Source organism: Peromyscus eremicus, chromosome 14 (genome assembly GCF_949786415.1).
Source record: "Peromyscus eremicus chromosome 14, PerEre_H2_v1, whole genome shotgun sequence".
Lineage (NCBI taxonomy): Eukaryota > Metazoa > Chordata > Mammalia > Rodentia > Cricetidae > Peromyscus > Peromyscus eremicus.
This window is the reverse complement of record NC_081430.1, coordinates 83951632-83970161: the sequence shown is the minus strand read 5'-3', so window position 1 is coordinate 83970161 and position 18530 is coordinate 83951632. Positions and strand designations below refer to the sequence as shown.

Here is an 18530-nt window from a genome sequence, read left to right as displayed (position 1 = left end):
TGAAATGAATCTTACATAGAAAGCACAGAGCTTATTGATACAGTGATTTTATATATATAAAACAATATGAGCTAGACAGTCTAGTCCACATTTGATTAAATCTCTGAGAATGGTGTTCCTCAGCAGTGAGAACCTTTAGAAACACAGGGAATGTCACAATGCCTGAAGGAAACCAGTGCATCTGGGGCTTAGAACCAAGAATATTGGTCACCCCATTAGGTATGGAACAGCCTCACAAACAACAATAATAAAAACACTCTACCCAGCTGGGCAGCGTGGTGCACACCTTCAATTCCAGCACTCAAGGGGCAGACAGATCTCTGAATTCAAGGCCATCCTGGTCTACAGAGCAAGTTCAAGGACAGCCAAGGCTACACAGAGAAACCCTGTGTTGAAAAAAAAAGAAAAAAAAAAAAAAAAAAAAAAAACAAAACAAGAACTACACTACCCAAACTGCCAATGCTGAGAGGCCTGAATGGACAACAGGATGTCTGAAATGGAGATTAAGAGCAAGAGTTTCAAGTCGGACAGATGAAGGATCAAAGCCCGGGCCCTGAGTGGTGAGAAGGAACCCTGGAGCAAGTCACTCAGCTCCCGAAGCTCACTTTCTCAGCTGTAACGAAGTTTGAAAATGGAGCCTGCTCTGCATGCTGCTTGTAAGGAACAGGAAGATGGGTGTTCACTGAACACCGGGTTTTCAAACAAAGAAACAAAACCCCCAACTCTGTTGCTGTTCTGAAAAACGAAAACAAAGCTCTAAAGGGTGCCCTTCTTCTGCTTTTGAGACAAAAAGTTGTGCTCCGCCCAGCCGCCCCTGCTGCAGAGTCCGGCCACACTCCAGACGGGTGTGCAGCCCCGGCTCTTCTGCCTGAGGCGTCTCTGCACGACTCGGCTCTCTGCCTGTTGGCACGTTTCCCTCATCAGCGGGCATACTTACCACCTTTTGCCCCACTATCAGAATAACTACTGCTGCTCTTAGAACTTTTAGAGTGAGTCCCCAGGAAGACACTGGCAGACTTGTTTTTCTGGGTATAAAAAGTCAGCACCTCCTCCAGTTCAGCCTCACTGAAATGAAGAAAAGAGTCTGGTCAGCACAGGAAGCTGCTCTGGACAATCTTTTGACATTTTACTATGGAAACAGTAAGCAGGAAAAGGGAAAGTGAGCCGTGCAAGCCGAAAGCTCTTCATTAACAGACAGTTTAAAATGAAGCATAAGTGAAAGAAAGCAACTGGGAAAGATGGAGACCATGATAAACCTTTACTAACCCACACAGAGATTTTCTAGATCTGCACTACCTGATCAGCAACCACTAATTACATGGTGCTATTTAGATGTAGTCAAAATTAAAAAAACTTAGAAGATTCTGTTCCAGAGTTACACTATGCACATTTCAAGTACTTAGTAGTCACCTACAGAAAGTTTTACTGGATAAGCACACTCTTGGTAAGGAACTGAAGCCACAGATTGGGTCAAAGCTTACCAGAGACCTATTTTTGTATAACACCCCCTGGCCAGCTTACACACACACACACACACACACACACACACACACACACACACACACACACACACGAGGTTGGAGGGAGAGAGAGAAGGACAGAGACAGAGAGGTGTGCACCATTACAAAATAAACTAAGGGAAAAGATTATTCACAGCCACAGAGTACAACTATCACCTGGCTGCAGTTTGCAGTGTATCCACCCTGCTTCCAGATAGCTGAAGTATTTTCACTAAAAGGGCCACAATCATTTCAACTGGCTCTGTCAGAAATAAGGAGACCTAGGTGACCACAGAAGAGATCCTTAACCATCTAAACAATGAATGAGATGGAACTAGACGGGCACTCTGAATTACTGGAATGACATGCCATGAAGAGTCACAAAGTATAAAGTATTAGCACCCAGAGGAGGTCTAAGTAGGCCTCCCAGTAACATAACATGCAGATTCGACTTGATCTTAGCCAAAGGGATGTGCAGCAGGAATGCAGGGATTTTCCACACGCACAGTCACTTTGTGACTGTCATCTTCTCATCTCTGCAGCTTGCTACTATTCCACAGAGGTAGCCTTCAAGGAAGGGAAGCAAGCCACCTGCCCTCTTCAGAACACGCTACGGAGAACCCAGGAAACCACCTCTATGGATAGCTATAAACGCTCAGATTCCCCAGGAGAAGAGCGGCACAAGACAAACAGTGTTAGTAACAGCAAGCATCTATAGCACGGGTTGCAAGGGCCCTGCTTCTCTCTGGCAGGGTTTTATTTGGCACTCTCAAAATACTGGAAGGCAGGGGGCAGCTGGCCCAATGACAAGCTACTCCGTGTGTGTCTTATGCTCGGCCCACTTCGTCTTTTAGGTCTTCCTGCCTCCTTCCTGCAGGCACTTGAATTTGTCAGCCCATTGAAGGAACCCGTGTACTTGCCCTAACTTAGTGAAAGACCTACACTACCACACAGTTCCCAGCAACTGCTGCTTAAATGACAATCAACGATAAATATGACCCAATGTATGATGATCCCCACTCTATTAGTGAAGAGTATATGTAGTTTATATTTAGTATTCAGTGAAGTTTCTTTTTTTTTTTTTTTTTTAAAGTTTGAGGTTTTGAGCTGCAGAGATGACGCAGAGGTTAAGAGCACTGATTGCTCTTCCAGAGGTCCTGAGTTCAATTCTCAGCAACCACATGGTAGCTCACAACCATCTGTAATGAGATCTGGTGCCCTCTTCTGGACTGCAGGCATACATGCAGGCAGAACAGTGTATACACAATAAATACATATTAAAAAAATAATAATTAAGTTCGAGGGTCTTTTTCCTTCTATTTTTCTATTGTATGGACTTTTTTTCTTTAAGTTCTATTTTCTTGGTATCATTTACTTTCTTGCCTTTTCTGCTTTTCATCTTTACATGTATGTATTTACCTTGTGTACGAGCACATCCAAACCACGGCGCAGCCGCAGAGGACAATCTGCAGGAAGTGTATTTTTCCTTTCCCCGCATGGGTCCCCAGGACGGAACTCGTGTCTCTGGTTTAGGCACGAGCACCTCTACCCACTAAGCCACCTGGTCCTTTTTTGCTTTTGCTGTTTTTATGAGGCCGATGTGGAAAGTTGTTTCTTGTTTCATTTCCATACCTGCTTTCTCAAGCCTATGACTCGAGACTTCAGAATGTCCACAAAATAGCATTGAACAACTATAAACTGTACAAAATGATGCATGTGTTTGTTGCATACCTAAAACACAAGACACTGAGGCCACAGTGAGGTCTGTTCAAGGAATTAAGCAAAGACCTCAGTGTCAGCGACTGACAGCTCTCACCTACCTGAACTTCTCAACTAAGGAACGGTCGCTCTCCTCCTGCTGCCCTCCCCACTGTGTCCTGGACGACGGAAGCCCCATCAAAGGGCTTTCGACTGAGCTTCCCCTCAGTTTAGTGGTTTCTGCACAATGCTCCACTTTGAAAAACAATTACTTTTTAGATTTTATTATTTTATGTCAGATCTCCTGGGACTAGCGTTACAGATGGTTGTGAGCAAACATGTACTACATGCTGGGAATAGAACCTGGGTCTTCTGCAAAAATAGATAATGCTCCGAATCCCCCATCAACTCTCCAACCTGACAATTCTATCATTTAAAAAAGGCCCTTCATTCTGAGTTTTTTACAAAGGTACAATGAAGTGTTTTTTGTTATCTCTGCCTTTGGAAATACAATTTCAGTGAGTAGAATGGTCTGGCTGGTTTACATCAATGGAGTTGAACAGAGATTTTCAATTTCTCGAGGTCAACCCTACGCATGAAAAACTTGTTCTGTTTTAAATAAATTAGGCGTGACCCTCACAGTGTTGAGAACCCGCCAATCCCTCACCCTGGTCTACGTAGGCAAACTTTGGTCATCTCCACAGCATCAGTAGGTCAGGAATAACTCTGGCCCCAGTAAACACTAGACGCCTGTAACTTCACACTTCTGAGAGGCTCTCGGTCCTCACAGGGCTGTGCACTTTGAAGGCTGTCTAGAGCTCCAGCCCAGACACCACGCCGCACTGTTTTGATAGCTGGAGTCGGGACAGCAGCTACACAAGCAGTGAAGATATGGAGAGGCCAAGGCAGGAAGTGCTCCCTTCTTTGGACACTGAGTCACTCCTGTGCATGGAGCAGAAACATGGGGCCGTTCAGGAGACGGAAGGGCATGGTTAGTGATTAACGGGGCCCTGTACCTTGCTTGTCGGATGAACTCCTGAAAGCTTTCTGCGTTCACCCCATCTTCCTCCTCCTCTTCTAGTTTCTTCTTTGATTTCTTCTCAGCCATTTGTTCTGTTTCCTACCCATGTCCAACCCCAGAGAAAAACGACAAACTGAAACTGACTCCTGAGAGACGTGTCCTTCACCTACTTCGTTACCTTCCGTTAACGGCTCATTTCAGTAAAGGCTTTAATTCCTCTACTTCCACCACTTACAAATCTGACACACTACTTTGGGTCATCATTTCATGAAATGTTTTGAAATTCCCAAGTAACAGTGGCAAAATGTAATTTTTAATCATGTTTTTACTTTCTACTAACATAGGTCATAGAGTGAGAACCTTTTCTAGCAACATCTGGGATAATGATTGCTGCTTCACAGAGCTGCAAGACAACAGACACACAATAGTTTGTTACAATTCACAGAGGAAACGTTGGACTTAGAAGAGTCTCTTGTATCAGTTTCCAAGCTAACTGAGATTTTACTTGTGTAAGACAATTCTCAGTGGGTCTGGAGGAAATTGTGGCTACAGGTTTAGTGTGCTGACAGTCCACTAGTCTTTCCACGTAATTTCAGAAAGACCACGTCCATTTCCAGGACTCAGCTTTTCCTCCTACATAGTGGTCATACTTTTTCTTCCCTAAATAACATCTTTTTAAAAAGGATTCTAGAACCTCAGATATAAAGCACTTTGGAAAAATTCTAATTAAACAGTGTACCTTATAGGTGTGAAATCCTATCCCTGTTTCAAATGTTTCAGAGAAGAAAATCTAACTCTTCCAAAGTAGAAATGCAAGTCATCATACAAATTCATAGTTTAAGTTCTCTCTCAAATGGCCAACTCACCACTGTCTATAGGCACAATACTAGAATACAACTGCACACAGACAGGATCCTTCTCAGGTGTACTAGAGCACAAAAGAACTATGCAATTTCCTAAGTACAGCCACTGGCCCTCCAAAGAAGCAGTTTTTCGGCCCAGCTGGACTGCCCATTAGAGCCCTACAGGGGATGATGATGATGCCAAGAGCACAGAACAAAGCAGATGGTCTGTTCCCAACAGGGTACGATGAGCCAACATGTAAGACTATGAGGAAAACGACTTACCTTGTTATACACGACGATAAAGTCACTTAGCTGGTGGGCAAGGATTCTTCTGCGCTCCAGAAGTGCCAATCGCCGACTAGGTAACACCATCCTCAGGGAATGCTGGAGATTACTTGATGCTCTCTTAAGGAATCGAACCACTAGCTCCTATATGGAGTAATGAGAATGAGAAGGCAAAAGCAGGGATTGTGCTGACCATCGAGAGGATAAGCAGTGACGGGATTCAACAAGAGATGTGAGAAGGCCGGGCGGTGGTGGCGCACGCCTTTAATCCCAGCACTCGGGAGGCAGAGCCAGGCGGATCTCTGTGAGTTCGAGGCCAGCCTGGACTACCAAGTGAGTTCCAGGAAAGGCGCAAAGCTACACAGAGAAACCCTGTCTCGAAAAACCACAAAAAAAAAAAAAAAAAAAAAAAGAGATGTGAGAAGAGGTATGTCACACGTTTTTATAAGCATGTTAGCTACATAAAGGCCAAAAAATAAAAATTAAATGTAGATGCAAGTTACTATGTAGTAAGGCAGTAGTGATATAAACACCATAATGTATATATGCACAAATAGAACTGTCATAATTTAAAGAGTGGATATTGCTTCTAATAAGGTGTTCAAGCAGAGCCATTTAGGAAAGTTGGCATTCAAGGTCAGTGCAAACTAAAATCACAGAAGCAGATGAACTTATCTATGGTGATATTTTATTTGTGCTAAAATGTAATTTTAATTGTATGTTAATAAATAAAGTTGCCTGGAGATCAGAGGTCATAGCCATTAAGCAGATGTCTGGCAGTGGTAGCACACACCCTTAATCCGATCACATGGCAGGCAGAGTCTCTGTGTGGTCAAGGACACAGCCAAGCATGGTGATACATGCCTTTAATCCCAGTACCAACCATAGAGATCTAGAGGTCTGTAGAGACAGGCAGTGACAAGGAAGTCATGTGGTTGGGTTTAGAGCCAATAAGAAGGTAAAACAGAAAGGCAATAAAAAGACAGGACACACAGGAGAAGCTCTCTCTCTCAGGGGAAGGACGGCAGCAACTGGTGAGCTAAAGGCCGTCTTGACTCTTCACTAGTGCTCTGATCTCTTAGGCTTTAACTCTGTATTTGGCTCTGCATTTCTTATTTACTACGACCATTTAGAATTTCATCTACACTCACAAAAAAGCATGTATAAAGAGGAATCTAGCAGAAGGCAATGGCACAGAGGCCAGAGAGGAAAGGGTCAAGTGTCAAAGCTCCCGAAGAGTCTGAGTGGGAAAGGATCACAAGCTGGAGACAGCCCCTGAATCTGGACACCGAGGTCGCCGCATCAAGAGCCTTCATATAAACAATGAAGGAAGGTATGAAAAAGTGCATGTGGAATGAACAGAAACTACTGCTTAAAAAGTGTGGTGATGAAGGAAACTAAGAGCTGCTGTGTAGCTGGGAAGCTACAGACCATTCTTCCTTCCAAAGGGTAAGGGAGCTCTGAGCGTAGGAAGTGGGGAAGCAAAGCCAGGAGACACAGTCATTAAGCAAATGGGAGACTATACCTCACTTAGGATGGAGACAAAGGATTCTGAAACCGAGAGAAACTCCATCAGGTCATTCATGACACCACAGATGCTTCAGAGAGATTCTGTGGTGGCAGAGACCTCACAGAGGTTACTGTCCATAAGATAACAGAACTGTTAGGGTGCCCTCTGAGCTGCCAGATAGACTGGATCAGAGAGGGACTCTGTGTACCTGTCTTTCTCATAAGCAAGGCCACTGGCCCTCAAGCCACAGCCAGGAATAGCTCAATGTTTACTGGGTTTTACAGTGATGATCTTTTTTTTTTTTTTTTTTTTTTGGTTTTTCGAGACAGGGTTTCTCTGTGTAGCTTTGCGCCTTTCCTGGAACTCACTTGGTAGTCCAGGCTGGCCTCGAACTCACAGAGATCCACCTGCCTCTGCCTCCCGAGTGCTGGGATTAAAGGCGTGCGCCACCACCGCCCGGCTCTACAGTGATGATCTTACATATTCTTGTAGAAAGCCCCAAATCTTGGGTGAATTCTCAGCCAGCAACTGGAGTAGTTAGTTTGGTCATTTCTTTGTTTGCTTTTTGGTTATTTTCTAAGTGATTTTTTTAAAAAATTGACTGTTGTTCATTGCCCCTCCTCCAGTTTTCTCCAGCATAGAGGGTACAGCCTCATAACCAGAGGGGATTTTACAGTTCTCTGATGTCTTTACTATAGTGTGGTTTAGCTACTATATTAAAACATTATTTTTTCAGTGGAGCAGACAAACTGACTCTGAAAAAGGCAGGCTCAATTTTCCACTTGGAAAGAGTAGAGCTAACATTTTCCACTGATGGCTGAAGGATTATTCATGACACACAAGGTTTTATCTCTGGGTTGTCCTAGCCACTTTAAATTCATCATTCGTTTTCTGGGAGAGCCAACATGTTTTTTAAAATGTATCTTTCATAAAGAGAACTAAAAATTAAAGTCAGCACTGACAAAGGACACAGCTTCCTCAGGGTTAAAGACCCCTCTGCTTGTGGTAATGCCTCTAGTTTTTAACAGGCCATTAAAAGGCTGTGGTTTCCTCTTCAATCTCTGATCTTACCAAAGAACCTGATGCTCCCTGTCATTGTCATCTGGAATATTAAACCCTGGGTGTGTTGAAATGACTAATACATGTTAAATTGTCATAAGTTTGATTCTAGTAATCCAAAACTTTTACACAATTACAAGTAGACATTAAGTTGAGGAACAGTACTTTCTGAGAGAGTTTACTGACTTTCAAAGGGCTAATGGGAATCCTCAGTACAGAAAATAATGGAAACAAAGTAAAGCAAGAATAGGTAATATCTTGGGTTACAGTTTACCACATTCAAGCTACAGAACAACAGCTTTGGCTTTTCTAGGTTTTTGTATCCTCTGTAAAATGAGGTAACAATGCCTCCCTCAAAGAATGAAATGGAAAGCAGCTCAAGGACAGAAGACAGTTATTTTTCTCAAAGGTTTTACACAGGACTTAACATCTAATGAGCAACCAATTTCCATTTCAAAACAGAGTAAACCGATAGTTCCACTATATAGCATAATGCATATGGCTTCAGAGATCTGCTTCATATCACATAAAAACATGAGAAATCTAAAAACTTCACCATGTATATATAACGTGTGTGTGTGTGTGTGTGTGTGTGTGTGTGTGTGTGTGTGTGTGTGTGTGGTGCATGAGTTTTTCTGGTGCCTGTGAATGCATGTGCCACACCATTCAGGTGTAGGCCAGAGAACGATTTGTGGAATAGATCCACTCTTTTCACTTTTACCTGGGAATCAAACTCAGGTCCCCAGGCTTGCATGGTTAGACCTTTAATACGTCCTGCAATAATTCTTTTATCAGAACACATTGCTATGCTGGGGAGAAAGGAAAAGAAAGAGAGAAAGAAAAAGGATAAGTCAAAGGTCCCAGCAAGCACAGCCTCACCATCTGTTCATCCTCTTTGGCAGCCCAACTCGGACTGAGGGTCTGACCACCACTGTCCTTCGTCAGACGGACTTGCACATGCTGAAGATAGGCAGAGAATGCTAACCGGGCCTGCACTTTGCTGTAGAAATCCAAAACAAGACATCGTTATGAGACAGAATGGCAAACCTACCTACCACATAACTGCCTCTCTCCAAGTGACCTCTAAGGATCCTTCTGTTAGGATGGCTAAGAATATGAAAACTGTTAGGTAGACACTACTGAATGAAGAACCCTTCCAAACCTTCCATGAGTTTTTAAATTGTTTCCCATACAAGAATCAATGATAATACTTCTCATCATTAGCATAAAAGGGGGCGCACACAAAAATTGAAAATTATTTATCCTGCCCCTCTGCCTCCTTGAATTTTTAAGAACTTTCTTGGGAGAATGCAGTGTTTGGTGTTCACAGGGACACTGGTAGCTAAGAGGAAAGGAATTTGGTGGTAGAAGTCCTTCAGGACTTACTTATCAAATGGTAGAGAAATATGGATTTTGTTATGAGAACTAATATTCCTAGCATGGAAAAGCCTCTGAAGCAGGATAAATCCTACAAAGGAACTTTTGAGGCCACATTTTAAGGTCATGCATCTCAACTCCATGACAGGAGTGGTTGGAGCCCAGAACAGAACAAGTGAATGTGATCCAACAAAGCTTGGTGTACATGACCTGACAGGCAGGCGCGAACCCAGAGGTTTAGTGGGGAAAATATCCTTCAAGATGGTGAGACGCACCACAGTGAGAACTGGTTTCTGCCTGGTGGTCTAGGTTACAGACAAGGACTCTCCTCAAGCTGCAGTGGGAAAGCCAGAGGACCAGAGAGACAGTGACGACTTTCACTTCAGCAGCTAACTGTGGCAGATCTGTTTCCTTTCAGGCAAGATTTTGGTTACTTCAGCTGATCGGCCTCCTGACACTGTAGCCAGAATTACATCAGCTAAGAGTAGGGCCCAGTACCAACTCCGTTCCCAGTCCTCGCACATGTAATCACTAAACACTGTCGGCTCATGTTCCCCGAGGTTAAGAGGAAGGATCTGTCCCAAGCGGATAGCAGATCCAACAAGGTCCAGGACTGAGTGTGTTTTGGAGGATTGGAGTGCAGGGGAGTCAGGCCAGGGAGTCTGCTTGCTCTTGAGTTTTCCTGTGGAAGAGGTTCCAGCAAGTGAGCTGTAAGTAAGGTTACAGTCTTATTACTAACAGGGACAGTTATGAGAGTGCAATATGAATTTGAAACAAGGAATTTAAACGTCCAAATGTTCCCAACAAAGACATTCATTCCTATTCTCATCTAGAGAACAACAGCATGTTTCAGATACTTCCAACTGCAGCTGAGTAACCAACTGCACTGACTGGAGCCCTCATACTGACAAGCAGTTGAAATTTCAAGCCTTATTTTGTTTCAAATGAAATTTAACTAAGATATGAAATAACTAAGTTTTTCATATCTATAAACCTTCCTAAAAGGACCCTGGAAAGCTAGTCTAAGATCATCTCAAAGGCATTGGCCAGTCATTGGACCAAAGTATCAGATAGACACGATTTGGATTAAATCAACCTGGTTCTAAAAACCAAAAGGTTATTAAACAGATCCTCAGGAGACAAGTCACACAAGGAGGTGGTGCATGCTGTCTCCAACCCTAGCCTTGACCATCCCCAGGAGACCATGCGAACATCCCACAGGACAATGGGTAACAGTCTGGAGTGTGCTGACCGACAACCATCTATCCTACAAGCTGTTTCCTCACTGAAAGTGAAGCCCCAAAGATTTACTAAGAAGTACTTACTTCTACAGCTGCTAAGGAGGATTTGATTGCTGGAATGCAGCTTAGAATATACTTTCATCTTTCATTTCCAATTTTCTAATACCCCCTGCCCCAAATTCAGGAAAGTTTCAGAAATCCTGATGTGACCCTGCACCTTGGCTTGACAGAGAACACTGAATGAAGCCTGGAAAGGGTCTCGGACTCTTCGATTTGCCCTCAATCAAGTAATCAGCTCAATCCAAAGACCAGAGCCCAAGTACTGGGAACGAGTCCACACAACCTGAACTCACCAATCAGCTATTCTCATTCTCCACAGCACCCTCCCAAACCTACTCACTGGGGACCTCCTGGGCCAAGTGCAAGTTCTGGCCTCTAGAGAGCACAGGACCCACTGCAAACTGCTCGGCTTCGCCACTCTTTGGCTTCCCTCAGTGCTTGCCCCACAGCCCGTCCTTTACGACCTGGAAAAGGAGTTAGCCCTTTACTGGCCTCTTTCCACCTTTCCTTTAGGACCCTTCTCTGCCAATACATCCATTTCTACGCCTTAATCCTCTGGCCATCAAACCCTGCCTCTTAAGTCTACAAATGCTCCGAATCTCTATCTTGAAAAGGAAAAGCATCCTTTCTTAGCCAGCTCTCTCCATGATGTGGTCTCTCTCACCTTCCTCTCGCTGCCAAGCCCTTTGGAACCATACTTCACACTTGCTTTCCGATCCCTCAGCTCGCAGCTGCTTCTCCACCCACCAATTCGGGAGTGTCCCTTTACTCCTTCATGCACCATTGGTGTCTTAGGCACTCTGCAGACCTGACACCCTCCTGCTGTCGCTGACACAGCGTCATTCCCTCTGGCTCTGGAGCCCATCTCTGAGCTGTTACCTCTTGGTCTCTACTGATCTACCCAGAGTGCTGTACTCTGCCCTCTCTTCACATCCACACTTGTGAGTTAATCCGAGCTGACAGCAATGTCCACTGTAAGGCTTGAACTATGACCTATAAGCTGTACTTTTGCTGGTCAGCACAGGGCACATCCTCCTTATACACAATGAAGCCAGAGCTTTCTGTCAGGAAACAACTCCTGTTCTTTCTGCCCTCTGATGGCGTCATGACGTCAGCCAATGCAGAGCTTTAGTCTACCACTCTTCCCTCACAAACGGCTTAAGTCTGTCTCCTTCTCGTCACTCCTGTGACATCACTAGCTGACACCTTCATCTTCCAGATTTGGACAATTCTAAATCCCCTTTCTGCGTTGAGTTTCTTCTCTAACCAACTGCTCTCACAGTGTGAGCAAAATTTACTTTCTAAAACAAGGTCTGACTATCATGTAGCTACTTAAAAACCACCCAGAAACAAACCCACTTCCTCTAAAGCCAATGCGCAACGTAACAGCATGCACTGGACGGAGTCTAGGTTCTTAGCACCCCTCCTGACCTCTTTAGCTCCCCTAGTCAGCTACTTCCCAAACACAAAGGCCTGTGCCATTTCCCTTTTGTTCTGCCTGGAATGCCTTGCCTCCTGGTAGTCGGAGGCAGAACTACCTCCTCATACAAACTCACTGCAAAGCTCACCTCTTCATGCATGGTCAGCACAGTCTTAGTGACCCTTGGCCCCTCCACCACACCATTTTACCATCTTCAAAGCATTCTCCACTGCCTGGAACCATGTTTCTTTGTTTACTGTCCATCTTCCCGCAGACTGTAAGTTGGCCATGCCCGCCTTGCTCCTCCAGCAGTGCTCCTCCAGCAGTGCTCCCCACAGCAGCAGTCCTCCCCACAGCAGCAGTCCTCCCCACAGCAGCAGTCCTCCCCGCAGCAGCAGTGCTCCCCGCAGCAGCAGTGCTCCCCGCAGCAGCAGTGCTCCCTGCAGCAGCAGTGCTCCCCGCAGCAGTGTTCTAGGGTCTAGCATATTCTTGGCACCGAGCAGGCACTCAGCAATGTCTGCTGATGGACTGGAGGAATGGCTATCCTGCCCCACTTCTGTGTCACTTCCTTCTACCTACTCAGCACTTGCCTCCCACTTCCCAAACCTTGGAAAATCCAAATCAGTTAAGGCCTGCCTCAAAGATCCCCTCTCACATGATGCTGTTCTGGCCCTTTCTCTGTGTCCTCCTGGGGATCAGAGTCCCAGCTCCTTGAGGTTCTCACATACTACACCAGAACTGCTTGAGTTCCTTGTCTTGGTCACTCTGCACTTCTTGAGACTATGCCAGGCCAGCATCTATGGGGCCTATGAAACCCGGGCCATATTATAGCTCGACCTTGGACAAGTCACTTCTCCAAGCCTCCGTTTCTGCATTAGTTCACAGGACTTCTGTGATTACCAAAGGAACCAGGGAAGCCACTGACACAGGGGCTGGGATTCAGTACAAGTCAGCTATAAGCAGCCGGACGACCATCACTCTAAAGGTACCTACCTTAGATTTCCATTATCCTGGAGAATCTGCATCAGGTTAAATTTAGACTCTGGCTCTTGAGTCTCAATTTTGCAGGACTGATCACCTTTATTAGTCCACTCGGCAACTTTCATGGAATTTTCTCTGGGTGAATTTTCTACTATAACAGTCAATGAAGGCGTGTACTTGGCTTGGTTTTCTCCAAGAGACCCTGCAGACTCCTCCTGGGAGGCTTCCTGCTCTTCATCTTCATTGTCTAATCCAACTTCTTCCTCCTCTTCGCTTTCTGTCTCAGTTTTAATATTCATTTCAGCTGGTTGGGTAATCACTAAATGCGAAGAATCACTAATGTTGCTGAAAAAAGGATTAAAATGTCCTCTCTCCCAACACCTTCCTTTTACCTTCTTAGCAAAAACCCATTTCTAAGTCAAACTCCCAATAAGACACCAAATTAACAGAAAGCACATCACGCTCATCTTACAGCCCTAACCACTCTATTATAATCATCATTAGAGTTGATAGTTCTCATCGTACTCATGGCTCTCTCACTGCTGAAGGCAAGCCCCACCACAAAATGCCCTGGACTGCATACTCCTAGCATATCAGAGGGTGTTAAAAAAAAAAACAAAAAAAAAAAACCCAAATCCCCTCCACGGAGATACAAAGAGCAGGGGAATATCATCCGAGTCTACGTTGACTGCTGTCTTAAACCTTTCCTTTTTAAACTCATCAATGAAACCCCAGGGACTAACAAACGAGCTGCCTGACAGAGGAGCTCTACAAGGGAGGGAAGGAGGGAGTGGTGTCAATCTACAGGTGAGTCAAAAACAGAGCTGTAATGTAGGACAGCCTGCAGAGAAACTCCTTCATCTAAAATATTCATGGCGCCTGGCCATTTCACATGATGAACTGGCTTACCAAGTCATCACCAAGGCCAGCAGCATCAGCATCGCTCAGGACCCCACTACTCTGGACACTCATTATTCTAAAGAATGAGTATTTGTTTGATGGTGGAATGAGAGCAGGAGCCAAAACATGCACTTTGTTTCAGATAGTTTTCAATGCAAGTATTAAGGAACTGGACATTTAAAAATTTCTAATCCTTTCAAAATTAAGTTTCAGAGCGGGGAGAGATTACCTAGAGCAAAACTAACCTCATGTGATCAGGGAAGTTCTGACTCATTGGGTATAAGGAAGAAACTGGTTAGCTGGCTCTGCCAGGACCCAGATCACACAGTTTGTTGAATTGCTCACTGTCAGGTACCTGGGTATTTTGGCCTCATTGCCCTCAATCTGCCACTCCGCCGTCTACGTTTTCGCACCTCCAGAGACAGCAGCTTCCTCTCATAGAGAGCAGCATGCAGCTTGGCCTTGGAGTTCATGCTCTCCACCTTCAGTTCTGGTGCTCCGTCAGTATTCACTCTGCAGGAAACACAACACAGCAGGCATGCCTTTCACAAGTATTCCTCCTTAAACTGTGTGTGGTGCTGGGTGCCTGGGATCCCAGCACTCAGAACATCGAGACAGGGGAATCCTAAGTTCAAAGTCATCTATAGCTACACAGCAAGTTTGAGGCCAGCCTTAGCTACACAAGACAAGTCAGGTTCTCTTCTTTATTCCAAGACTAAGCTTGAGAACATCTGTAAGGACAAGAGATTGCCATGAAAACCCTCATGAACTCTAGAGGGGCTGGAGTTCACGGGTGAATGGGAATACTGCAGTCAACATTAAGACTTTATTAATGGCTTCCCTGAATTTATTAAAATTATTAAATTTATTAAACAGATGAAGATCTGAGAATAGGGCAGTGGCACACGTGGCACTAGGACTCACGGGGAAGTGTCTGGTTACTTGGTCATATCTGGTAATTGTGAAGTCAAATGTGATATCTCTATCTTACATGCTAGCATGTTTCTAAAGACACATCTTTTAAAAACTTTAACCTGGGGCCAGGCATGGTGGCTCACACCTTTAAACCCTGTATTTTAGAGGTAGAAGCAGACAGATCTCTGGAAGTTTGAGGCTATCCTGATCTACAAAGTTGAGTTCCAGGACAGCTAGAGCTATAAAGAGAAACCCTGTCCTGAAAAACACCCAAACAAACAAATCTTAACCTGGGTCACCTTAATTGAATGGGTAGAAGTTATATCTTAATAAATTAAAGCCCAGTGCTTATGTTCATGAACTAGTCTATTGCATAAAAAAGAATATTCCAATTTACACAAGTAAGAGCATGATTCTTTAGAATTTTACTAAGTACACTGATATATTGTACTCTGTGAATGTCTTGTGTTCCTCTTCCTCTTCCTTCTGTATCTGTGGCATGCACAGTGTATGCATCTATGTGCACCTGTGTGGGCAGGTGTGTGCATACATGTGTGCACGCAAAGGCCAGAAGAGAACACTGTATGTCCTCCTCTATGACTCTCTGACTTATTCCCTTGAGACAGAGTGTCTTACTCACCACTGAAACCAGAAACCTGGAGCTGGCTTTGTAGAAGTCTTTTATAAAAACCCAACCTTCTGACTAGACTCACTCTGTAGTGCCCTGCAGGATTCCTCTTTCAGCTCTGTTCAGTCTGCATCAATGCTATCCTGAACAAGGAGTTCAGCCACTCACTCTACCTACGCTGGTCTAAGAAAGTTAACAGAAGAAAAGGAGCACTGAGTGCCAGCATCAGACAGAGGGGATGGCATGAGTGTAGAGCCGATAGACACAAAATGGATGCTGTGGAGGGATGCTAAGGAACTGCTAATTCTTTTCTGTTTGTTTTGTTTAACTGCCTTTCACTTTTTCTTACGTTCTCAATTCTACTTATTTTAGTTACTCTAGTCTGCTTTGTACAGTTTCTTAGATGGACTCCAGCTCTGTGACTTCAGTCCTCAGAGTCCTCCCTTTGCTTCTTGCATCTTTTCTTATATTGAGACAAGCTCTCGCTGTCTGTAGGCCAGGCTGACTTGAAAGCCAGAAGCCTTTGCCTTGGCATCCAGAGCAGCAGAACTGCAGGCACATCCACCGTGCCTAGCTCAGTGCTCAGTCTGCAATGGAAGCACTCAGAGCTACAATTATCCCTCAAAGCACCATTTCAGCTGAAAATCACACATTTTCAGCTTTATTTTTATTATGAATGATTTCAATATACTTCCTAATTTCCTCTGTGATATCCTTCTTGATATGCAAAGATTAGCTAGAAAAGTGTTACTTCTAGCCAATATTTGGAGATTTTCCAAGAATATGACAGTATTATTTCAATCTTTTTAAATCTAGTAAGACTTCTTTCATACTCCAGCATACAATACCATAGCCTAGTTTTTATCCGTTTAATCCTCTATACCACCAAAATATCCATGTGAATGCTAATAAATAATGACAGCTAAAAACTGGAAATCAAGGCCCATTCGTTTGAAACAATTTTTGTCTTTTTTAGCTTTTGGAAACAGGGTTTCTATACTATAGCCTAGCCTAGTCAAAAGGAGCTGAGGCTGGCTGTGTGCCCACCACAGCACTCCTACACTAGTCTCTTATGGGCTAGGGTTACATGCATGAGCCACCACACTCAGCTTTAAATGCGCTTTCTGTCTAAGTTTTTAAAAAATTTCCCTAACTTCCAAACTGATGGTAATATACCTAGGAAGTCTATTCTTTGACTAAATGCTATAGGAAACTTATAAATTCTGACTTTCATTTAGAAATAAGCTACAAGTAATTAATTTTAGTTTTCCATAAAGAGGCAATCATGACTTCCTTAAAAGTTCCATTTACGCTTCAGAAGGTTGGGTGTGGCTGGGGTGACTCGGTGGGTAGTGGCCTTGCTGTACAAGCCTGGTAATCTGACTTCCACCCCTAGGACCCACGTAAAGGAAGAGGAAGAGAACCAACTCCATAAAGGTGTTCCTTGACCTGCACACATGTGCCACACATATATACTCCACAAAAGTCCCCACACATCATCCACACAGAGACACACACAGTAACTTAAGTTATTGGATGAGAAACCAGGTTTTAATGAACTCGTAAGGAAAACAAAGCAGGATGCAGGCAGCCATGCTGGCCTTCTTGTTATACCGTGTCTGAAGAGGACAGCGCAGGGCAGGCACATAAAACGGTTCAACTCTCTGTAACCTGCAGATGTGTGTAGGCTGAAAACTTTCTGGAGCAGCTGCAGTCTTGACTGAGGCAAAGCCATGCCCGTCTTTCCTCGGCTATGTTCTGTTCTGTTCAAATGAAAAGCTACCTGTGTGCTGACTTCCAACAGGTCCAGTCACATGCCTCAGGAATAACAAAGCCACAACATAAACATGGATCTAAGGTGGCCACAGTCTTGAAGTCTCACTAATACCCTGGTCTCTTTCACCCCACCAAGCAAGAAATCTATTATCATCGGTTAAAATGACGTACATACAGTTCTGAGAAATTACATCTTACACCTGCTTTATAGTATGTGGCCACAGAATACTTTTTCAATAGAAAGCATTTACATATTGCTGCTACTTATGATGAGCCAAACTGAAAACAGCTCTGTAAGGCAGACTGTTCGTCTGTGCATGGCTGCACGTCATGCAGATGGGAGGATTTGTCAACTGTGAAAAAGTAGTTACCGTGTTCTTCCTGTCAGCAAGCTTCTTCTCGGGTTTCCCCTGCAGATGCAGAAAGGACAACAGGGTTAGAGAGCGCGGCCCACCCGCTCACTCCAGAGTTCACACACACAAGGAATGCATTCACCAAAGCTTTACGGGAGCCTTGACATCTAGTTAGGGCAGACTGGGCATGTTTTGAGGAGAAGCAGAACATCCTCAGAGAAAAGCAGAGTACTATGAGGCAGATTCAATTAAAAATGGGGAACAGAGCCGGGCGGTGGTGGCGCACGCCTTTAATCCCAGCACTCGGGAGGCAGAGCCAGGCGGATCTCTGTGAATTCGAGGCCAGCCTGGGCTACCAAGTGAGTACCAGGAAAGGCGCAAAGCTACACAGAGAAACCCTGTCTCGAAAAACCAAAAAAAAAAAAAAAAAAAAAATGGGGAACAGGCAAAGAAACTGCAGATAAAAAATGATAATAATGACTAACATTTTTCCTTCTACTTATAAAGCAAATTATAATTATTCCTCATGACAATGTGAAGGCATTTATTACCCCCACTGTCATGTGCATGCAGATGTGTGCATGCATGCATGTGTTTGCATGTGCATATGGTGTGTGTGCATGCCTGTGTATACGTGTGTGCATGTAGATGAGTGGAGATGATACAGGGCTTGGAAGGGTTGCTCTCATGGGATTCCAAAGACTATTCATCAAAATTAGACTTTCCACAACTAAAGAAAAAAAGAAACCTGTTTAAGAGAGAGAGAGAGAGAGAGAGAGAGAGAGAGAGAGAGAGAGAGATGTTCCCAAGCTAAATGCCAACTGTGCCTGTTAAACAGGCTTTTGCTTTTCCTTTAAAATATATATCCTTCTCATTCAATTTCCACACTGAACACTGGGGGTGGAGGATGTTCCAGTCTGACTCTTACTCCTTCCTGTATTTAGTTCAGCACAATTTAATCA

At 44.2% G+C, this 18530-nt stretch overlaps 1 protein-coding gene across 8 annotated transcripts in view; it reads right to left on the bottom strand.

Annotated features, from left to right (window-relative positions):
- Nucleotides 1-18530, bottom strand: part of LOC131924501 (tubulin polyglutamylase TTLL5) — a 181872-nt gene that overhangs the window by 142704 nt on the left and 20638 nt on the right. For 7 of the 8 annotated variants that reach the window (XM_059279808.1, XM_059279811.1, XM_059279812.1 and 4 more), the window contains exons 6-12: nucleotides 17587-17625; nucleotides 14252-14409; nucleotides 13009-13315; nucleotides 8797-8917; nucleotides 5346-5492; nucleotides 4214-4317; nucleotides 938-1065 (exon numbers count right to left, since the gene is read on the bottom strand). In XM_059279808.1, coding sequence (XP_059135791.1) covers nucleotides 938-1065; nucleotides 4214-4317; nucleotides 5346-5492; nucleotides 8797-8917; nucleotides 13009-13315; nucleotides 14252-14409; nucleotides 17587-17625 — 1004 coding nt within the window. Of the gene's footprint in view, nucleotides 1-937; nucleotides 1066-4213; nucleotides 4318-5345; nucleotides 5493-8796; nucleotides 8918-13008; nucleotides 13316-14251; nucleotides 14410-17586; nucleotides 17626-18530 lie in introns of those variants that run through there. The other variant, XM_059279815.1, reaches the window with a different exon arrangement.